This window comes from Malurus melanocephalus, unplaced genomic scaffold, assembly GCF_030028575.1.
Source record: "Malurus melanocephalus ecotype Western Australia unplaced genomic scaffold, MMel_1.1 scaffold_3, whole genome shotgun sequence".
Classification (NCBI taxonomy): Eukaryota; Metazoa; Chordata; class Aves; order Passeriformes; family Maluridae; genus Malurus; species Malurus melanocephalus.
Genome location: NW_026623235.1, coordinates 3406732 through 3426205, shown reverse-complemented (window position 1 = coordinate 3426205; position 19474 = coordinate 3406732). Strand labels below are relative to the sequence as shown.

At 42.6% G+C, this 19474-nt stretch overlaps 1 protein-coding gene across 1 annotated transcript in view; it reads left to right on the top strand.

Annotated features, from left to right (window-relative positions):
• EXT1 (exostosin glycosyltransferase 1) overlaps positions 1 to 19474 on the top strand; it is a 176155-nt gene that overhangs the window by 149010 nt on the left and 7671 nt on the right. The window contains exons 2-8 of the mRNA XM_057367838.1: positions 1384 to 1477; positions 4181 to 4288; positions 7908 to 8027; positions 13460 to 13592; positions 14939 to 15057; positions 15782 to 15877; positions 18829 to 18918. Coding sequence (XP_057223821.1) covers positions 1384 to 1477; positions 4181 to 4288; positions 7908 to 8027; positions 13460 to 13592; positions 14939 to 15057; positions 15782 to 15877; positions 18829 to 18918 — 760 coding nt within the window. The remainder of the gene's footprint in view (positions 1 to 1383; positions 1478 to 4180; positions 4289 to 7907; positions 8028 to 13459; positions 13593 to 14938; positions 15058 to 15781; positions 15878 to 18828; positions 18919 to 19474) is intronic.

Here is a 19474-nt window from a genome sequence, read left to right as displayed (position 1 = left end):
CTGTGTGCTGTGTCAGTGCTGACTCGTGAGCTGGGACATGGCTGCCAATCTCTATCCCACACAGAGAAAAATAAATTGCTGCCACTCAGATAGAATATGTATATATGTATTTTAACCAAAGTTGAGATAGGATTCAAAAGAAAAAAGGGACTTTGAAGTCTGTTTTGTAGTTTTAATTAATGCAATGAGGGGTTTTATTTTACTCTCAGTGGAGATAATCTTAATCCATTCACAGTGACCTTTTCTTGTGCAAATTAGCTATACACGCTTGTTTAAGCAAATGGGCCTTTGCAAGATGTCTCTTCCTAAAGACAGARCTTATAATTGAAAATTGGCTTACTCCCATCTGTCTGGCCTGTGTGAGAATACAAGCATAGATTCTGACTCCTTTGTATATAAAATACAATCATGTATATATGTATGTATATGYACATAGACACACATACAAAAAAWCTGYTCTGCCTGCAGAACATGGTRAAATTAGACTATTAGTGTCAAAAAATGTCAGTGCTRCAAGTTGCTGTCAAAATTACATCTATTTGCAGAGTCCAGGACACTCTGGAGAATGGAGGGTCTTCAGTCTGGACCCTTTTGAGCCAGATGAGTTCAATGCCATTCACAGTTCCATGGGYTTGCCAGAAGAACAGTTCGCTAATAACAGGCGGGAAACTGTTGGGATTTGATGTGTGATTTTGGTGAAWGATTTTGTGGTGATTGATGGAACTGGGGGAAAAAACCCACAAAAAAACAGAAGTGTCTGTAAGCCTTTTCATTCAGAGGAGCACGTATCATTGCAGCTATGTGGTTAATTGCCAAAACTTGGTAGTTTATTCCTGTCTCCATAATTAACAATAACCACCAAGAGAGTCATTGTAACCCCCCATCCCTTTTTTAGTGCCTGCTTGATAAGGAAATGTTTCTTTGGCATCCTCTAAATTTGTTTTTGCTTTGTACAAACCTCTTGTGCAGAAATGAGCACAGTTGCGCACAGCTTTGACCGAATCTGAAAAGAAATCATGATCACAGAAGTGCTGCAACAATGCTTTGAGTATCAAAATATTTAATGTGAGTTTGTTGTTAGAAGTCATGCACTGTTTATGTAGAACTGGCTCATTATTGCAAAGGCAAAATTACTTCTTTCATTATCAGTTTCATTACAAGTCTCCCCAGCTCTCTCCCATGGTGGTTGCTTCTGAGCATGAAGAAGCCGGAGAGGAGGCTGCCACGCATGCATGGAGGGAGCTAGTTAACCTGGTGGTGAACAGTCTTGGTTGGGAATGATTTTATCCAGATGTGTCTCAACAGCTGTTTGTATTTTCACGCCCAGTTACTCTAGGACTCASCGCTAATTGAATTTTCTCTTTTCTCCCCTGTTCTTGTTAGGTATGATTACCGTGAAATGCTGCACAATGCCACTTTCTGTCTGGTTCCCCGTGGCCGCAGGCTTGGCTCTTTCAGGTTTCTGGAAGCCTTGCAGGTAAGAGCTGCAKTTTAAAGCAGTGGCTACGCTGGCTGCAATTCAGTGTGCAATAGCAAGGAGGCGGGGAGGAGGGAAATATGTTTCATTTCCCTAGTGGACAGTAATCCACTTTGCAAAAGCCTCTATTCATACTTCTGGAGCAATTGACAGCTTCTTCCCAGGAGGGGCTGAGCACTGAACTCATCTGAAGGTCGGATTGCATTACCTCCAGGAAAAGGGTTTCCCTGRTTGTGGTGAGGCTGAGAGGTTGAACCAGTTGAGAACAGTATTTATCAAGCTAAGAGACYTCCCCTGGGAGACACTAGTCTTTATAAGTAAGTCCTGGAGCACTAAAAATAGCTTTTTGTTTCCACTTAGCCAAAGCAAACCTGCTTATGCATTCCCAGTTTTAAGATGGTTCTTGCTAATATACAGAAGGTGGTCTGGAGGTGGTTAAGCTCCAGATGGAAGCTTCACGTGAAGGTGGATATAAACTCTSAGGGAGCTCACATGCTGTCTGGGACAGCACTTGAATCACCTTCACCTTTTAAAAATGTTTTGGTTAGTGGTCCCCTTTTTCCCKTGGGCCAGCAGCAGAAGGCAATGCAAAAGGGCTCTGGAGTCCCTGTGGCCAGTCAGCACAGTGCTTAAGCCTGACACCTGCCTACTCCACCTGCAGCCTGTCTGACATTTTTTTTTGCAAACATGAGCTCAATCCTGGGGTCCTGGCTCTTCAGTCAGCCATAGAGAGCATTTTGTGAGGTGCTGCAACTCCCCTCTCGGTCTGACATCTGGATTTCCATGGGGACTGACATGAAGGAGCTGCTGAAGCTCCTTGGTTTCAGTGAAATGGCAAATGACCATACCGTACACAGGATCCTGCCTCCAGGATTTATTTTGCCGTTTGGGAAGTGTCCCAGCATTGAAAGTAAAGCTGTTAATGAATGGCATCACATTCCTTTTCGTCATCAACAATAAAATGTCTGGGCCACTATTAGAGTATTACTTGCTGCAGTGCTGAGCCAGATGCRGGTACCTAAGTGTGAGTGCATTACGTCATTTTAGAAGCCCAGGGTACCCGGAAACCTTTCTGACTTTCTGCTGCCTCTCCAGAAGGACTCCAGCAGATCCTGTGTTGTGTCTGCCAGCCTTTGATGGGTTTCTCGATACCCTGCATGCTCTGGACACATAGGTGTAACCACAGAATTCCATACCTGCTATCAAATTTCAGATCCAAGTTCTGGATTGTCACTTGCCTCTTTCTCTTGCTAARGAGAGGATTAATAGCCTGAAAAGTGCTGTTCTCTCTCCAGTCCCCTCAGAGGAAGACGTGAGTCTGGCTTATATGTGATGACAAGTCACTTCAGATCCTCCTGAAGAGCACTCCTCAGCTCCTCTCTCATCTGGGCCCAAAGTCATGCAGCTTCTGTTAGATAGATCATCTCAGGAGGACAAAGCAGGGAGTGTACCTCACTGCACAGGACTCGTGGGCTCCAGGTCAATGATAAAATGCAGGCAGCTGAGGATTTCACTATAAGCCTAGCAGCAGTATTCACCAACAGTGATGTATTCCCGGTTTCTATCTGGATCCAGGTCATTTTGAAAGTCTCATTCATATTAGGATTGTTTTAAATTTGGAACATTTTAAACATGAAAATACATAACTGTTTTCTGGTTGGCTTTTTTCATGCATGATGTAATTTCCTTACAGAAGCTCACAGTTCTGTACACATAATAAGCACTGCTGTAATGCAGACTTGACCAGTCTAAGATGCTGTGCATGATACATGCTACCAAGAAAAGTAGAGCACTCTGAAAGATTCCCCTTTATACCATCTTTTGGGAGGTTTTGGGAGGCCTGAACACTGGTCTGGTCCGAACTCAAAGCAGTTAAGCTTCTTTTTGATCCAAAAGAAACTGAACCAGAGCACAGATTTGATGAAAATCCTCTGGTACTAGGTTATTTCATCGCATCAGAAGGTTTTTGGTTTGCATCTTATGTTGTGATTGAACTGACCAGAACATAGTGGTAATCATATGTTTATGAAAATACTGACCTGTTTACTAAGTATTGCAAATGGTGCAGGAGAACTTGTAAAACTTAAAAAAGTTTTAATAGTTTAGATAGATTATACTGATAYGAAATAGATACTAAATGTGCATGTTTTTTGATTTAAGATATACAATAACTCTTATTTTTGTAGACAGGTGATGACAGACGAGTTGTGTTTGTGCAGTTGCCTCTGTTTGGAGAGTTGATACCAAACAGGATAGGGAATTTACTCCTTCGTGGGAAAGGTACTCAGGAGTTAAATATGGTCTGTATTTTCTGTGGGGTGTTCAGCAATAGACTATAAAAATTAGGGAGTTGCCCCCTATTAAATGATTCACAAAGCAGCAAGGGAGGCAATCATTTTGTATTAAATTCTCCAGCGTTCCATCTGCATCACTGGACAGTTCTGCCCTCCTCTGGCAGTGTAAGCACCAGATTGCAAATGGCACTGTCCATGCAAACCCCACCTTTCAGTGCATATGAATAACCCCAAAATGGAAAACTGTAAACAACACCTGGGCTGCCGTCCTGTGGCTCCTGGCTTCTGGTGTTCTTTGCCATGTTGCCTGTCCTGAGCTTATGCAGAAAGCAGGGTCCTGGTGTTGGTGGGAAGCTGGAAGCGTGCCCCGGTGTGGGGCTCTGACCATGGCCGTGCTCTGTGCCCACAGGCTGCCTGCGTCCCGGTCATGCTCAGCAATGGATGGGAGCTGCCCTTCTCGGAAGTGATTGATTGGAACCAAGCTGCCATCATAGGCGATGAGAGATTGTTATTACAGGTAAGGAAGAGACCGCGGCCTTCAGCAGAGCACTTGATTATTGCTGCCACCATCTAAATGGACAGGGAAGATGAATCCAAAAGGTCAGGGCTGTAAAAGAATTTTTATCATGAAGGGATTGTGTGTGTCAGGCTGGCTGTGAACTCATTTAATATGACATCATTCATGATTTGACCTGAAGGTCATTGCAGCCACCAGGCCACATTCTTAAGTGTGGGAGACTTTTATTTTTGCAAAGAGCATTAAATCTCTTCTGGTGTGGAGYACTTGGATGCCAATCTGAGGTAGACCTGTCCAGGTACTATGATGAAAGGAATAACATTTGAGGGTAGATTCTGTTCCAGTCCTTAAAAAATAATTTATCCTCAGGGGTATCCTCATGAAAGCAGGTATTTTCTTGGGCAGGAGTTTTYATGTAGTGATTTGTTGGAAAGCAGAATCTACCCCTTTTCTGATGTGTGGACCATGTAGCATTGCTTTCTGAAGCAGTGTTCATGTCACTTGTTGTTAATCTTGAGATAGTGGAACAAAAGCGGACTGAGAAGTTACACATTCCCTGCTTCTTTCAGCATCTACTTTGGTTTTAAATACACTAGGGTTGGTTGGTTGTTTTTTTCAGCTACCTTAGTGGGTTTTACAATCTAAATATATYCCATGAATTCCACAGAGGAGTTGAYGTTAGAAGTTCTTKAAAAATTGGTTTCCCCAAAGTGCCATTGCCTAGTGTAAAGCTGAGATCCACAAGATCTGGAATAAACATTAGGTAGCCACTTAGAGGGATTTTTTTTACTCTGGAATTTAGTGTCATCCACAGAGAGAGGCCCTCAAAGGTACAAAGGTTTGGGGTGAAACCCCAAAACAAAATACCTTTGCAATGTCATTACATGGCTGTTAACTTGTCTAAAGAAGTAAATATTTGTGAAGAGCTGGTGTAGCAAGCTTGGCAATGTGCTGCCCATTCTACTTAATGTGATACAAGCTGCAAATATAAAAGGGACATTTGATTTTTGCTTCTGTGGACAGCACATTTTTTCTCAGCAAAATTATGTCTCTYTTTAAATAATAATAATTTGCTGATCTTCATGTTTTCCGGTAACATGCCATTCGTTCACTTCACGCAGCTGCTTCCATATTGAACTGCTACTGCACCGTTATTAACAGTGTTTTTAAAGAGCTGGCAGAGGGCCTGAATGTCTACTCTGGGAAATKTTTTTGTTATGTTACAGTTTTTCATTTCCTGTTTGAGAGCAACTCGGATGTTTTTATTTGCATATTCTCCTCATCATAGCTCTGGCAGAGCTTARTCCAGCCTTTCTGCATTTATTTGTGCAGGATGTTTTTTTCCTCCCCCCTACTCATTGCTGAAATGACCTTTTATTAAAGTTCTAATAATTCCAGTGTAATCATGCCAGATTAGTATTAATACATCATGTTCCCCACCTGTCTTTCTGGACAAGTAGATTAATAGGAAAATGCATTTAAAATGGGAGCTCTGTTTTTTCTTTCCAGCTGTTGTAACAGAGCCTGCATCAAAGCTTTTTTTAACCTTGACACTGTGTTTGCTGGCACTCAAAAACATGGTGTGCTGTGTAAAATCATAACTTCTTGCAGTCACCTTCATAGTCAGAGCAGCCTTCCCTTTCAAAAGAAGGGAAGTAGTAGTAGTAGTTGGGATTGATATTAATTTTATTGGTTGCTTACACATGTATGCTCACACACCACACAAGGTTGCACATACTGCAATGAAGCATTTATTGAGAAAATGCTGTATCGCCCCKTGAAGTGACTTAAATCTTGTCTTTGCTACTGATAACATTTCTGGGTGTGATTAATACACATCTGTGCAGCCAGTACAAGTAACRTTTATTATCCTTCTATTTGTTGGAACACATCACAAACAGTGGTGTGATCACTTAGAAAGACATGTGCTAATACGTGTTTTCAGGTTCTGTCTTTACTTTGCAGGGGATATTTTACCTAAAGATCTATATTTTACTTAAAGGGCCTGTAGGGAAGGAACATAAAGTAACATCTTGGACAATCTGACTATTTTCTTCTGTTCCACCTTGCTGCAGTGCTAACTCTCTTGTAAGCCCAAAGTCTGTGTTACATTAGCAGTGTCTCTAAGATGATGGTCTGAGTTGAAGGGCTGAGAGAGCAAAGATCAGCCCATCTGGCACTGCACACAGTGGAGCCATGGACAAAGAGTCCAGACCTGGCTGCAAACTCTGCAAATAAAGAATTTGCTGATTCTTGTGGATTTTTTTTATATGTAAATTCTTAAAGTCACAAATTTTCTTCAGGAAAGAGGTTCCATGGGAAATCATTTCATTTGGGAACACACAAAAGCAAATAGTGATCACTGCCACTTGTCAGAATATTTTAGGAATAAGCAGAGTGTGTTTTGGTCAGGAAAGGATGCAGGCAAACTTCAGAACAAGCTGAGATATACAAGGAGCAACACACAGCCCAGGTATTTGCTTTTAGAAATAATGACTCAGGTAAAAGTTTTTTGAGAAACGAGTRTCTAAGTCAGCCTAATTTGGTGATTGGACTCAATGATCTTCGAGGTCTTTCCAACTTTAACAATTCTGTGATTCCAGTTAGAAGTTGACAAAAATGTTAGGTGCAGCAACACAACTCTTCAATCCTAGTAAAAGATAAGGCAAAAAGCAGCATAGCCTAAATGGCTTTCTGGTGCTGTGACTAGGCCTTGTAACTGMAGAAAATTTCAGTTCAGTTCCCTTGATAATGTCAGTTTGCATTGTCCAAGTTGTACTGCAGGTCTTGGTCAATGTCCTAAGTTAAAGAATGGCACATACATTAGTTTCAGGAAGGACATGTGGATGCTGAAAGATGTAAACATAAAGCTCTCCTCTTCTGATCTCRTGAGTGGTTACATTTTTTAATGGAAAAGTGCTGCAGCAGGACAACCTGTGTTTATTTGTAAGGCAGTTTATACAACAATTAATGTGTAGMTTTAATGGAAAGAGGGCAAAAAAAGCACTGTTTTCCCTTGTGAATAACARATGTTGGGGAAGATGTTGTCCTTTCTACCTAAGGTAATTAGTAAAACGCAATTTGATCTACAGGCTCCAGAAACAGTGGAGCGTTACTTAAGATGTTTCTATGTTTTCCTTAGGGCACTTAGTATTGCCATGCTGTGGTAAATGCAATTCCAGATCCTGTTAATATACTTGGAACGTGGGGGTTATTGTTGAACTCTCAAGACCTGTGGGTMCTGGGTTGTTAAAATACTACTCCATGAAGAGCTTTGCGGGATGAAAAGCATGAGGAATGCATGGAGGAGCTCCTTGCTATGGCCATAGCTCCTTGCTATGGCTAAGGCCACAGTGGGGTAGCTTTGCTACCATAAAACAATCAAAAACTAAAAGAAAGCAGATTTTAAAAATTAATACATTCAGTACCAGAGGTTACAGGGGGTTGTGTCTCATTCGTTTTACATCAAGGCTTTAACTGTTGACACACATCTCYGTTGGACAGGAATGCTGAAGCTGTGCAACCTGCTAATAGAGGAGAGGGCTTGTCAGCAGCATATTAATTTGATGAGACTGTGTTGTTTCTAAAGCTTCTGACTATATTACATCTYGTATTACAGATTCCTTCTACAATCAGGTCTATCCATCAGGATAAAATCCTAGCACTTAGACAGCAGACACAGTTCTTGTGGGAGGCTTATTTTTCTTCAGTTGAGAAGATTGTATTGACTACACTAGAGGTGAGTAAAAATTGTCTGGGACCTTGCCGAGCAGCGAGATTTCCGTACCTGTCCAGCTGCTCCTGTCCTCAGCTGGCGTCAGACCTTGGCTTTCATGACATGCAATTGGTCACTGGGAAAAAAGCTCAGCATCTTGATGAGTTTTCTCCCCTAAGGTAATACTTCCTTCATTATTGGAATCCACATTAGAAAACTGACACAGTGAAAAATGGGAGCTACCTACCACATGGAAAAGTTGTCATGTGTGATCTTGACTTTGCAAGGCTTTATGGCTTATGAATCACTATCCTTGCCATTGGTAGTAAATGTGTTTCTTAAGAAACCCTTCTGGAATTCGTTTTGGAAAAATACTACTGTAGAGCTCCCCCTTGACCATTTCTTAACATTTTGATGCCTTGTGATGGGGYTATTGATCCTGGCTCAAGGAAAAGGGTTGTCTTGTAAATGCTGTGTCTTATCTTCATGCACAGGAGAAGGGAAAGGCCTGATCATTGTTATAAATTATTAATAGATAATCATAATTAGACTGCTATTAAAAAGGGAGACAGATGATGTCAAATGTGGAGAGAATCCTTTCTGAATTCAGAGACAGAGGAAAGATGAAAGGCTCTTCAGAAGTAGGGCCCAGGCTGCAATTTCAAAAGCAGGTTTCTTTTTTAACTGTTTTGCAATTTTTCACATAAATTTTTGACACATTGGTACTACTGAAAGGGGCTCACTTTGTAGGTGCAAATGCATTCGTCTTATGCTAGTTTTATGCTAATGACTCTGCAATTGCATCCGTCTTTGTGCACAGTTGTAATGCACAGTTGTTAAGGCTCCAYGCTTCCTGCTGTGCCTGCTTCCCCCTGAAAACTGAAAATGAGTGCCCATRGCTGATCAGCCTCCAGCTGCTGCAAGGCAGTCCCTTAGGTTTTTCCATGCCAGTGAAGAAAACCAGCCAGGGAACATTTKCAGAGCCCCTGGCACAGCTATCCTCATAATGCTCCCACTGCCCTCAGAAGAGCATGCCTTCATCTGTGCTGCCTGTTGGGAACTGCTCTGCATCCTCAAACTCCTCTTAAGCACTGATGAGGCAGTGATAATTACCACAGCCCACCCCAGGATCAGACTCACAAAGGTGGAAGACCATGTGCCATTGCTCACAGTTTAATTAACCCTTACTGATGTGCTCCCAGGACCATCAGGTGTCTCACGCATCATCTGCCCCTTCCTGTATGTGCCCTGTTATTGTTAGGGATTGCTAAAAGGACAGGGGCACACTGCCCTTCTCCTGCCTGTGCTCAGCCTGGACTCCAGGGGACAAAACCTGCAGCTCCCACAGCCTTGGTGTCCATCACATCAGGCTCCAGTTCTCACACGTGTCTTCTGTGCTGCTTTGGGACACATTGGCCCATGTGGCTGCAGGAGCCCAGGGGACAGCAARACCTCTAAAGCTGAAGCAGATGGGTAACCAGCAAGCTGAAGGTTCTGCTCAGAGCAGAAAAACTAAGGTAAAGACAAAAGTCTTCATGGAAGATTTAGTTTAATAAAACCACTTAATGTATACCTGGTATTGAATTATGTTCTGGGTTTTTTCATTTGTTTGGGAGACTGATTTTGGTTTGAGGGTTTTTTTGTTGTTTTTTAATTCAGGACTCAATTTTTTTGAGACAGCTAAGAGGGATTATTTTCTTATGAACAGATACTGATTTCACATTTCAACTTGCTTAAGTCCTGAGTTAACTTTCCTTAGGAAGGGAGTAAAACGGTTGAAAATTATTGTTGTCTGGAACCTGCAAGCAATATATCCTCTTCTCAAAATCTAATGCCTGGAAGTAAATTCCTGCTAGGATTTTTTTTTTTTTTTGTGGATGTGATCCATCTTCTGTTGTAATACTGTTGTGTCAGAGTGCTCTGATGATTCTAGATATCATCAGAGTAATCACTTGCCTGCTAACTTCAGTGCTAGTGTATGTCCACGTCTGAGGATATCAGCACAGAAAGTCTTCACCAAATCAGATGTCTGCAAGGACATCACAGCCCTTTATCCTGCTCAGCTCTGGAAACCTTAAATCACATTTTAAGTTCCTTGATCTTCTCACGGTATTTGGTGGCTCTTGTGGTTTAACCCCAGCTGGCAGCCAAGCCCYGGACAGCTGCTCACTCACTCTGMMACCAGCAGAGTCAGGGAGAGAATCAGATGGGTTAAAGCCAGAAAACTCAGGCTGAGATAAAGATAATTTAATAGGGAAAGGAAAAGCTGTGTACAAAAGTGAAGCAAAACAACGAATTAAGTCACTGTTCAGGGCCCCATGACATTGATGGTGACTTGGGAAAACAAACACCATTACTCCAAATRTCTCCCTCTTCCWCCTTCTTCCCCCTCCTCTTTATATCCTGAGCATGATGTCATATGGTCTGGAATTTCCCTTAGGTCAGTTTGGGTCACCTGTCCAGGCTGTGTCTCCTCCCAGCCTCCCAGACACCCTCAATTTCCTTGCCAGCATTGCAGTACAGGAAGCAGAAAAGGCCTTGGCTCTGTGTAWACCCTGCTCARCAATAACAAAAACATCTCTATATTATCAACCCTGTGTTCAGCACAAATCCAAAACACAGCCCCAGACCAGCCACTGTAAGGAAGATTAGACCAGCACAGTGGACTAAGCCAAACAGCCCATGGACCAAAATAAGATGTTTGAATCATTTGRCCAGCAGCTCCCTGTGGCAGGCACGGAGGAACTGCCCAGTGCCTTGGACAAGGTGTGGGTAAGACGGTGATGCTCAGGAGTGTCTGCTGCAGGCAGGTGACAGGGAGCACTGGAGTGGGGCAGTGGGCTGTTGGGATGCATGCTGCAGTGTATCTGCACTTCTTCAGTTTCGTCTTCTCTGGAAGCAAACCCAAAACATCCCTGCACAGTGTGCTCTGTGCTCCACTCAGGAAAAGGAGGGGAGAGGGCCAGCACAAAGTACAGACAAGAAATATTAGGTGCTTGGCTAGGGCCTGTTGAAAAGCAGCAATGATTAAGGCAATATGTGAACTTTTTGAAGTGTGAGGATGAGGGAGACAAAAATATTGGACTATTAATGCATTCCAAAAAGAAAAGGGAGATCTTGCCAGAGATCCTAACAGTTTCTTCTCCTATTAAACTTCCTGTCATGTCTCATCATTGGAGAGACCATGTAGATGCTGTCTCTGCAATATGTGCAACACTCTTCACTCTGCATTTTAATTTCTTGGTCCTCCATATTATCTTTTTTTACACTTCTTAGTTCTCTTCCTGCCAAGTTTTCTTTTCTCCCCTCTATCCTTACAGACAGCTAGGTTTCTTTGTAGGCCAGGAGAGTGTTAAATTAGTGATCCACATTTTATCTGTGGTGAACCACCTCCCCAGCTCCCCAGSAGGATGCAGAGCCATTCTGGGGAGGTTTGTGTGGCTGATGTGCTGCAGTGGTAGTGGGGCCCTGCTCTGTGCTGGAGCTGTGCTGGCTCTGGGCACGCTGAGGCGGCGTTGAACACGAGCCATGTGTTTGCCCCACAGCCTTGTTGGCTACCAGCRCCCTGGAAAACTCCACCGTCTGTGAAAACCTCCTGGCCATGGACATTTACAGACTTCTCCTTATCCAGTTGTGCCCCAGTTCTGAGAAAGCAAGAGGGAGGAGCTGTAGTATTTATGCTTTGTGGTAAACACTCAAAAATAAGTACTTTCCAGGTTCTGTCTTTTGTTTAGTGGCATAACTTGCAGATGGGCAAACAGCAGTCATTGTCTGAGTTTTTTCCTGTCCCCGCTGCTGTGTGGGAGATCTGATATACCTAACTTTCCAACCAGAAATATTCAAATACATTCTTGTCGGTGATGGCATTACAGTCCTAAGTCTGTTATTCAAAGAAAAAAAGTTAAATTAACTTACTCATGTGAGTGAATTACTGCATATTAGCTATGGTAATTGGCTGTAGGCAAATTTCAGACAAGCRTGCACTTAACATCTGCCCCAGTTTAGCAGTACATGTATTGCCACCAGCAGTGGATTGTCTAGCACAATGTAACTGGTGTTTTAATGTTTCCTTGTCATGGCAGTCAAAAATTCCAGGAAAACCACTGCTTGTGGCAACACTTTTTCATGTTCTGTATTGACCAAATGTCCCTGAACTCAGCAGCTTAGAGAGATTTTAGCTTGTTTAGACTCCAGCAGCTGCTTTTGTTCTGCTTGTGGTGGGTCTTTTTGCTTGTTTTTTGCTTTTTCTACRTTTCAGTCCCGCTTCAGAGACATGAATTTTCACCCAGATAACGCCTATGTTGAGGTCAGAGACATTAGGTTAGGACAACCAGTATGTTCTTAGCACTCAGGTCCTGTGCACTGCGTGAACTGCCAGTTTCATGAAATCTCCTTGGGAGATCACAGAAGATGAGCTGCAGAAGAAGGCAAAGCATTCCTGCTTAGCCAGCTTGGGGCAAAATTCATCCTTCACCACCCACTGGCCCTTGGCAGCATCCCATCTCCAGACCTGCCAACTTCTAATGCTTTGAGGGAAGAATGTGTGGCACAAGAGTGTATTGCACTTAAAAGGTTGCACCTTATTTTGAGGTTGAGTTTGTCCTGTTAGAGATTCCCACCACTGAATCTTGTTATGACTTTGCAGGAAGTTTAAAGAATTTACCATCAGTGTAAGAACCACTCCTGTTCCTGCAATCAGGCATCTCATGTGAAGCAACTGTAATTAGTTTCATAAATACATAAATGCATACTAATTGTACGGCCTAATACCTTCCTTTCTTTTTTTGCTTGTGGTATTGTAGWTGATAAAGTAGATGACCTAGCAATCTGTTTTCACCTTAAAAATCCAGGAATCTCTGGTTTTGGCCCTCTACAGAGACAGACAGTAGTTGCCAAAAGATCTTCTGTTTCATCYAACAAGGAACTGTTACAGAACTGTGACGTGGAATCAGTGATGTATCTGAATGCTAATATCCCTTTTTAATGAAGCAAAAATTAATAATTAGTACAGCCTGATTTGCTGAAAATCTTTTTGGTTTTGAATACTCTCATTATCTCCAAATATTACCTAGCTTTTTAATGCCATCTTCAAATAATTATCTTCTGTGAGTTCTGGATAGTAAAGCTGACAATGAACTAATCAGGTTTACAACTGCTAAGAATAGACAGAATATTTGACTTSAAATGTAAAATGCAATAAATGGCATGGTCTCCATGGTCCAGAGAGACTAATGAGGTGCTCTGAAACCTATGGCACAAAGCCTGAGCTGCTGAAGTGGTGTCAGAATGTGCAGATTCTGAGTCCTTTTAAGAGAGATCAAGGAGGAATGTCTAGTAATTTGTGTGCCTCAGCTTTTTGCAAAATGGGTGATGATTCCAGTCAGCTGGAGTCYCTGAAGCTTCTACCAGTAGCTATAACAGTCTATTTAAAAATCATTACTTCTCTTGTTTTCCAGATTATTCAGGACAGAATATTTAAGCACATATCACGTAACAGCTTAATATGGAACAAACATCCTGGAGGGTTATTTGTACTGCCACAGTATTCCTCATATCTGGGAGATTTTCCTTACTACTATGCTAATCTCGGTGAGTGGATCCTTGCTATAATGTAGTAGCATCTGGAATTTCTAGTGGAATTTTGAAGTTTTGTCTTTGGGTAGCATGTGCCAAATGACTTACCATTCATTTCTAGTTTGTGATGCCTTTCGTTTATCCTGTCTCAATCTTCCCTGCCCACTGTAGACTGGWACATCTCTGACTCATCAGCATGCATCATGTGCCTCTTGCTTGCAAAGACTGTTTAAAAAAAATCTATGTTCCTTCATACTTTTCAGTTGCTTGTAATTAATGCCTGAGTTGCTGACCCATTCGTGGCCTGAGGGGACATGAGGAATAGCTTTTTCCTTTCTTTGTTTATTTGTGCTTGGCAAATTGGAGAAGTGGTAATTTACCCATGACAGTTGGTATGGATTTATTCACCATACTGTGTGTCTTCCTATGGATCCCACTAGAAGGAATGAATAGGGCTTAGGTTGATGGCTTTTTCCTGAAGCAGAGCTTGAACAATGATTTCTGCAGGCGAATGTGCCTCCAGGCTCAAGGGATCCTGCATACCAGACTGCTGCTACTTTTGGCTCAGCCTGTGCCATCCCACTGGTGTGGATCTGTACTGCTCACCTGCTAAAAATTGACAGTTACTATGTTAAAAAAGGGAGAAGAAGGTTTCTGTGGTAATTTTGGTGAAAAACGACTGTGACCCTRCACAGATAAATTTAGGTGGGGTTGAGAACAGCAATGAAGGGTAGGCGCCAGTAGGATCTGTTATTCCAGGCAGAAAAGGAAAATAATAAAAGGAAAAAGAAAGGAAATCATAGCAAGACAAAAATTTCAAAATGGAAGGCAAGGATGCAAGCAGAATTATCAGCTCAGGAGGTAATTGAAGATGCATGTGGATAGGAATCAACCCAGAAAGAGCAAAAATCTGACAGAGGCTGTAATGGAACTGAGAAAAATGAACAAGCTTCTGGAATTTGTGGAGATAATCTGTAAAAAACGTCAAGCATACAGAGCCAGGCAGCAAAACAGAGCCTATGTCAAGAAAAACATTTGGTTGAACAAACTAGATGTGGATATTGTGGGACAAACTGGATGAAAGGAAGAGATTACAGGACATCTGTGGAAATAATGAGTAAGAAAAGGAAATAATTGTCTTGGAGTCCGGTATTTCAGAGTGGAAGTTAAAGGCGCAGAGTGGGAGTTAAAGGGAAGTGTGATCTCTGAAGCATCTGGTATCTGAGATGAAGGGAGATGACCTAAAAAAACCTGGCAAGGTTTGCATTAAATGCAGATTATTTTTTCCATCCCTGAATTCCTTTAATCTCTAGTAACTGGGGCGATTTTGTCTTCACTGAACACATATCTCTTCACTTCAGGTCTGAAGCCTCTTTCCACATTCACTGCCGTTATCCACGCAGTAACTCCCCTGGTTTCCCAGTCTCAGCCTGTGCTGAAACTCCTGGTTGCTGTAGCCAAGTCCCAGTACTGTGCACAGGTAAGCAGCGCTGTTTGGCTGTCAGTCACAGTGGAGACAAATCACTGTGCCAGCAATGAGGAGCCTAATGACTCAGCCCTGTTTCAACCCCCTATTTCAATTCTGATGTTTCTTTCTTATGRGATTTCTACTGTCTGTGACCTATATGCATGGGAAACAGAAATTCTGAGTATAATGGGAGTGGAATAGAAATGGTAATTAAACCTCTTTGTTACATGAAACAGRTAAAATAATGACTGCATTTTAAAGATCAGGATTGTGTGTGCTGCAAACTGTAAAAGGATGTCTCTGCCTCAAGAGCCACTACGTGATCTTCCTTCTTCCCACTGTGACTCTTAATCTCATCAGTGCAAGGATTTCAGCTTCTCTAAAAGAAGCCCTGGGGAGTTCAGTAGGAGCACCCTCTTGCAGTGGAGTGTCACAAGGGGKTTTGCCTTTAATGAGAGTCACAGTAAATCAGTGACATCTGTATGATGTGGCTGAGATCAAGACTTCACAAGTGACCTGTCCAGCCTAAATTTGGCTGAAAAGATATGTACTGTAAGTAGAGAGGTTGGGTAAAATTACTGTAGGAAGTGGGGGGTTTTATACAGATTTRTGTCATTGCTTTTGATTTTGAAATTCTTAACTTGAATTTAACATGTCTGTCTGGAGATCTGAGACCTTAGATTATGTCCTACATTACCACCAAGGTCTCTGATCATGGTCCAATATTCTCTTTCAGATTATTGTTTTATGGAATTGTGATAAACCCCTCCCAGCCAAACACCGCTGGCCTGCCACTTCTGTGCCTGTCATAGTCATTGAAGGAGAGAGCAAGGTAGGTGGARAGAAGCATGGTAAAAGGTTGCCTGTATTCTCTGACAGGACAGGAATTTATTTTTCCAACAGCTTTGGTGAAAGCTTTGCTGTTCCCAACAAAATGACAGCTCCCTTCTATTCCTTGGCCTTTTGTACCAGCTTAGTTGCAGATTTGTGTTTCATGTGTGGACCCCGTGCACTCCGAAATCATCAGCATTGCAATTAATGCCCTGAATCTGATATTCACAGGTGGGGCCCAGTTTTGAAATGTGACCCCAAGAGTAGAATAGTGCTGACCCCATCGTTGTGGATTCTGTCTCTCWGCAGATACATGAAAGTAGTGATGCAGCCGCACACATTGGGTCTGAGAAGTCATACAGAACTAGGGAGTCAGCTGTGGGCTTAAAAGAAGAGTTAAAAACAAGAACTTGCCTTTGAAAAGTATCTTCTCTTATGGCCTTGTGGGGTACTGCTGACACTAAAAAAAAGGAAGGGACAAGCGACATGGGACACTTGTGTGGGAACAAAATCATGTCATCTCTTGCAGTGCAACACACATCTTGTTTATACTTCCACAAAGTCAAAATAGATGCCATCAGATGAGAAAAGATGTTTTTTTATAATCCACACTGAAATAGATGATTCTTTTCCAAATGCGGGCCTGTGAGAAGCAAGATTTCTTGCTTCTAGATTCTGAAGCAGGTTTGAGCTGGTCCTCTCTGCAGTCTCTGTCAGCTGGCTCTAGAGCTCTGTATTGGCAAAGGGGACTTTCAGTTGCTTTGCCTGTACGATCTTTTTTTGAATTTGTAATTTTGTCTTTGGTCTTTCAGGGGAAAGAGAACCTGCAAGGTTGACAGATAAAGGCTCTGGCCTTAGATAGCCATGTAAACAGTATCAGGAGAATTGCTGCAGGGCTAAGAAAGGCTGTAGGGATTTCTGAGCCTTTTGAATCTTCTGGGTGTTTTTATTTTCTTTTTGTAAAACTTGCAGAGGTGAGATAGAGGAGAAAATCTCTGACCAGTTCTATAGTGTTTGTAGRAATTGGCCCCAGGCACTGTTTAGATTACAAATGAGTCTCCTGAGTACACAAAGGTGTGTTTATAGTGGACAGTCTCTTCCCTCTAATATCCCAACATATGCCAAATGGCTTCTTCTGTGGAAAGCTGTTTGTTTGGACAAAGCTTGCAGAGCCAGAGCAGCACAGTTCAAAGGTTGCACAAAGGAGCTGCATTTCATCTCCAAGCTTGGCTGAGGCCTCCTGGCAGGCACCAATACTCCATGCAGGTGATCACAGRGGTCTGCCTTTACCTAACTTTCACTCTTCCCATGAAATGGAATATTATCACACCCATTCTACAAAAGGGTACTTAAGCTATAAAACAAATACATGGCAAGTCCTGACTGTTGTACTATTTGACAATTTTGCAGTCTGTAAAAGATCAGGGGTGAGAACATGGGTCTCCTGTCAACTGCTTGCTCTGCTTTGACATAGTGTAAGCAAAGCAAAACCTTCAGCCCCAGCCAGATCCCCTCTTCATCAGAGCCCCTGCCTCGCTGGACCAAGGCCGTTGTAGGGATGAAGGGATGCTCTGCAGACAGACACTGTGAACATCCTCATGGAGACAGAACTTTCTCTGAATCAAGGCATAGATTCCCAAGACTTGTTCCCAAACAGGTTGCAGGGGATCTGCATGGTAGAACTGACCATGTCCATTTGGAGGGTTGTGGAAAATTTCTCCATGTCCCTGTTTCCATATAGGGGATTCCTCTTACTGGGTGTGACTTTTGAAGTGTTTTCTTGGCACAGTAAATGGGTAAAGAAGTCTAGTAGCTAACCAGGTTATTTTCCCAAGCGAATGAGAGAAACAAACTGTGTTGTGTCCTTGTTATTTTTCATCAGTTTGTGAAAGGTGCTATTTAATCTAAGAAACCATATGGATTTTCATTTATTGCTTTTATCCTTTTCATCCAGCTTTCCCATCTATATCCTATTACTTTGAGGACTGTCCTGCCATATTTTTTAAAAGCTTATTCAGTATATAGGTTTTRTATAYACAGAATGGTTTGASTTGGAAGGGACCTTAAAAAATATCTTGTGCCAACCCTCCTGCYATGGACCAAGAAACCTTCCACTAGACCAGGTTGCTCAGAGCCCTGTGCAGCCTGGCCTTGRACACTGCCAGGGATGGATCATCCATAGCTTCTCAGGGCAACCTGTTTCAGTGCCTCACTACCCTCACAGTRAAGAATTTTTCCTAATACCTRATCTAAAYSTATTCTSTRTGAGTTTGAATCCATTCCTACTTGTCCTGTCRCTACATGCCCTTATAAAATATCCYTCTCCATCTTTCTTTCAGGCTCCCTTCAGGTGCTGGAAGKCCATTTAAGAATGTGACTTTTTAAAATGCTGCAATACCTATATAATTCTTGGAACATAAAGCTCCATTTGAGTTCTTTAGCATATTCTCCTTTTCTGATGGAGGATATTGCACCATTCTGGTAGTGTTACATCCTACACACACAGCCTGGGCCGCTTGGTTTCCCAGCTAACCCAGTGTAACCTTGTGAAGGCTGCAAAGCCCTTCTCAGCATTCATTATCTTTGATCCTCGCAGTCTGTAGGCAACCAAAGGGACAGTCCTGGCCATCAGGGAAAATATCCTCCACAAAGAAACTGTAGGTACATCTAATTTCCAGTACAGACCATTGCAGTTCATCACTAAAGGAAASCAACCCACTCCAAAGAGGGAGCTCTATTCAGAAATTACTCCTCAGACAGAAGGTATAGGATGGTGACAAAAATKAAACTCCTTCACTTCTGAGCTGAAGGGTCCTTTCCATCAGATAGGAATATGCCATGTACCTCACACAAGAGGAAATAAGAGTGAAGAATAAAATTGAGTATTTGCCTTGGAAATTAGTCCTTCGAGTGATTTTTATTTCCTCCCCTTCTTGCCTTGGATACTCACAGGTTATGAGCAGTCGCTTCCTACCCTACGACAACATCGTGACAGATGCAGTGCTAAGCCTGGATGAGGACACTGTGCTTTCAACCACTGAGGTAAGGGCTCTCTGTCACCCTGGGAGTCTGCTTGGCTCCTGGGCTCAGCCTGAGCACAGCACATACACTCTTCTCTTGGCTTTGCCAGTGAGCAAATGTTACAAGATTTCCTGCTACACTCCTCAAATTTAACGTGTTGCACTTGTTTCAGCAACCCTGCCACTGCCTGCCATCAGAGGAGCTTYTCGCCCTGGTTAATTGGCTCATCATTAGCATATGGTTCTTCCGTTCTTTATTATTTTAGTAACATAGCTGCAGGCGGGTGTAGGCAGCCAAGAGCAGTCAGCTTGAATATTCTGTTCTCAGTTTTCTGATTGGGGTAGCTCTCCCCCCCCCCCCCCCCCCCCCCCCCGACATTATCAGTAGGGTGTAGGTGGAGAAGGAAGGGTTGTCAGCAGCAGGGGACTGCTATCACTCCAAAAGACAGCACTGCCACCCTAGTGCAGGATTTCACTTAGGAATGCTCTTTCCCCATTGTGTCAGCCCATAAAAATTGGAGTTCTTTGCTAGTTTAGGTGCTCAAGTGTTTGTGCCAAGAGCAAGATAGCACTAAGAA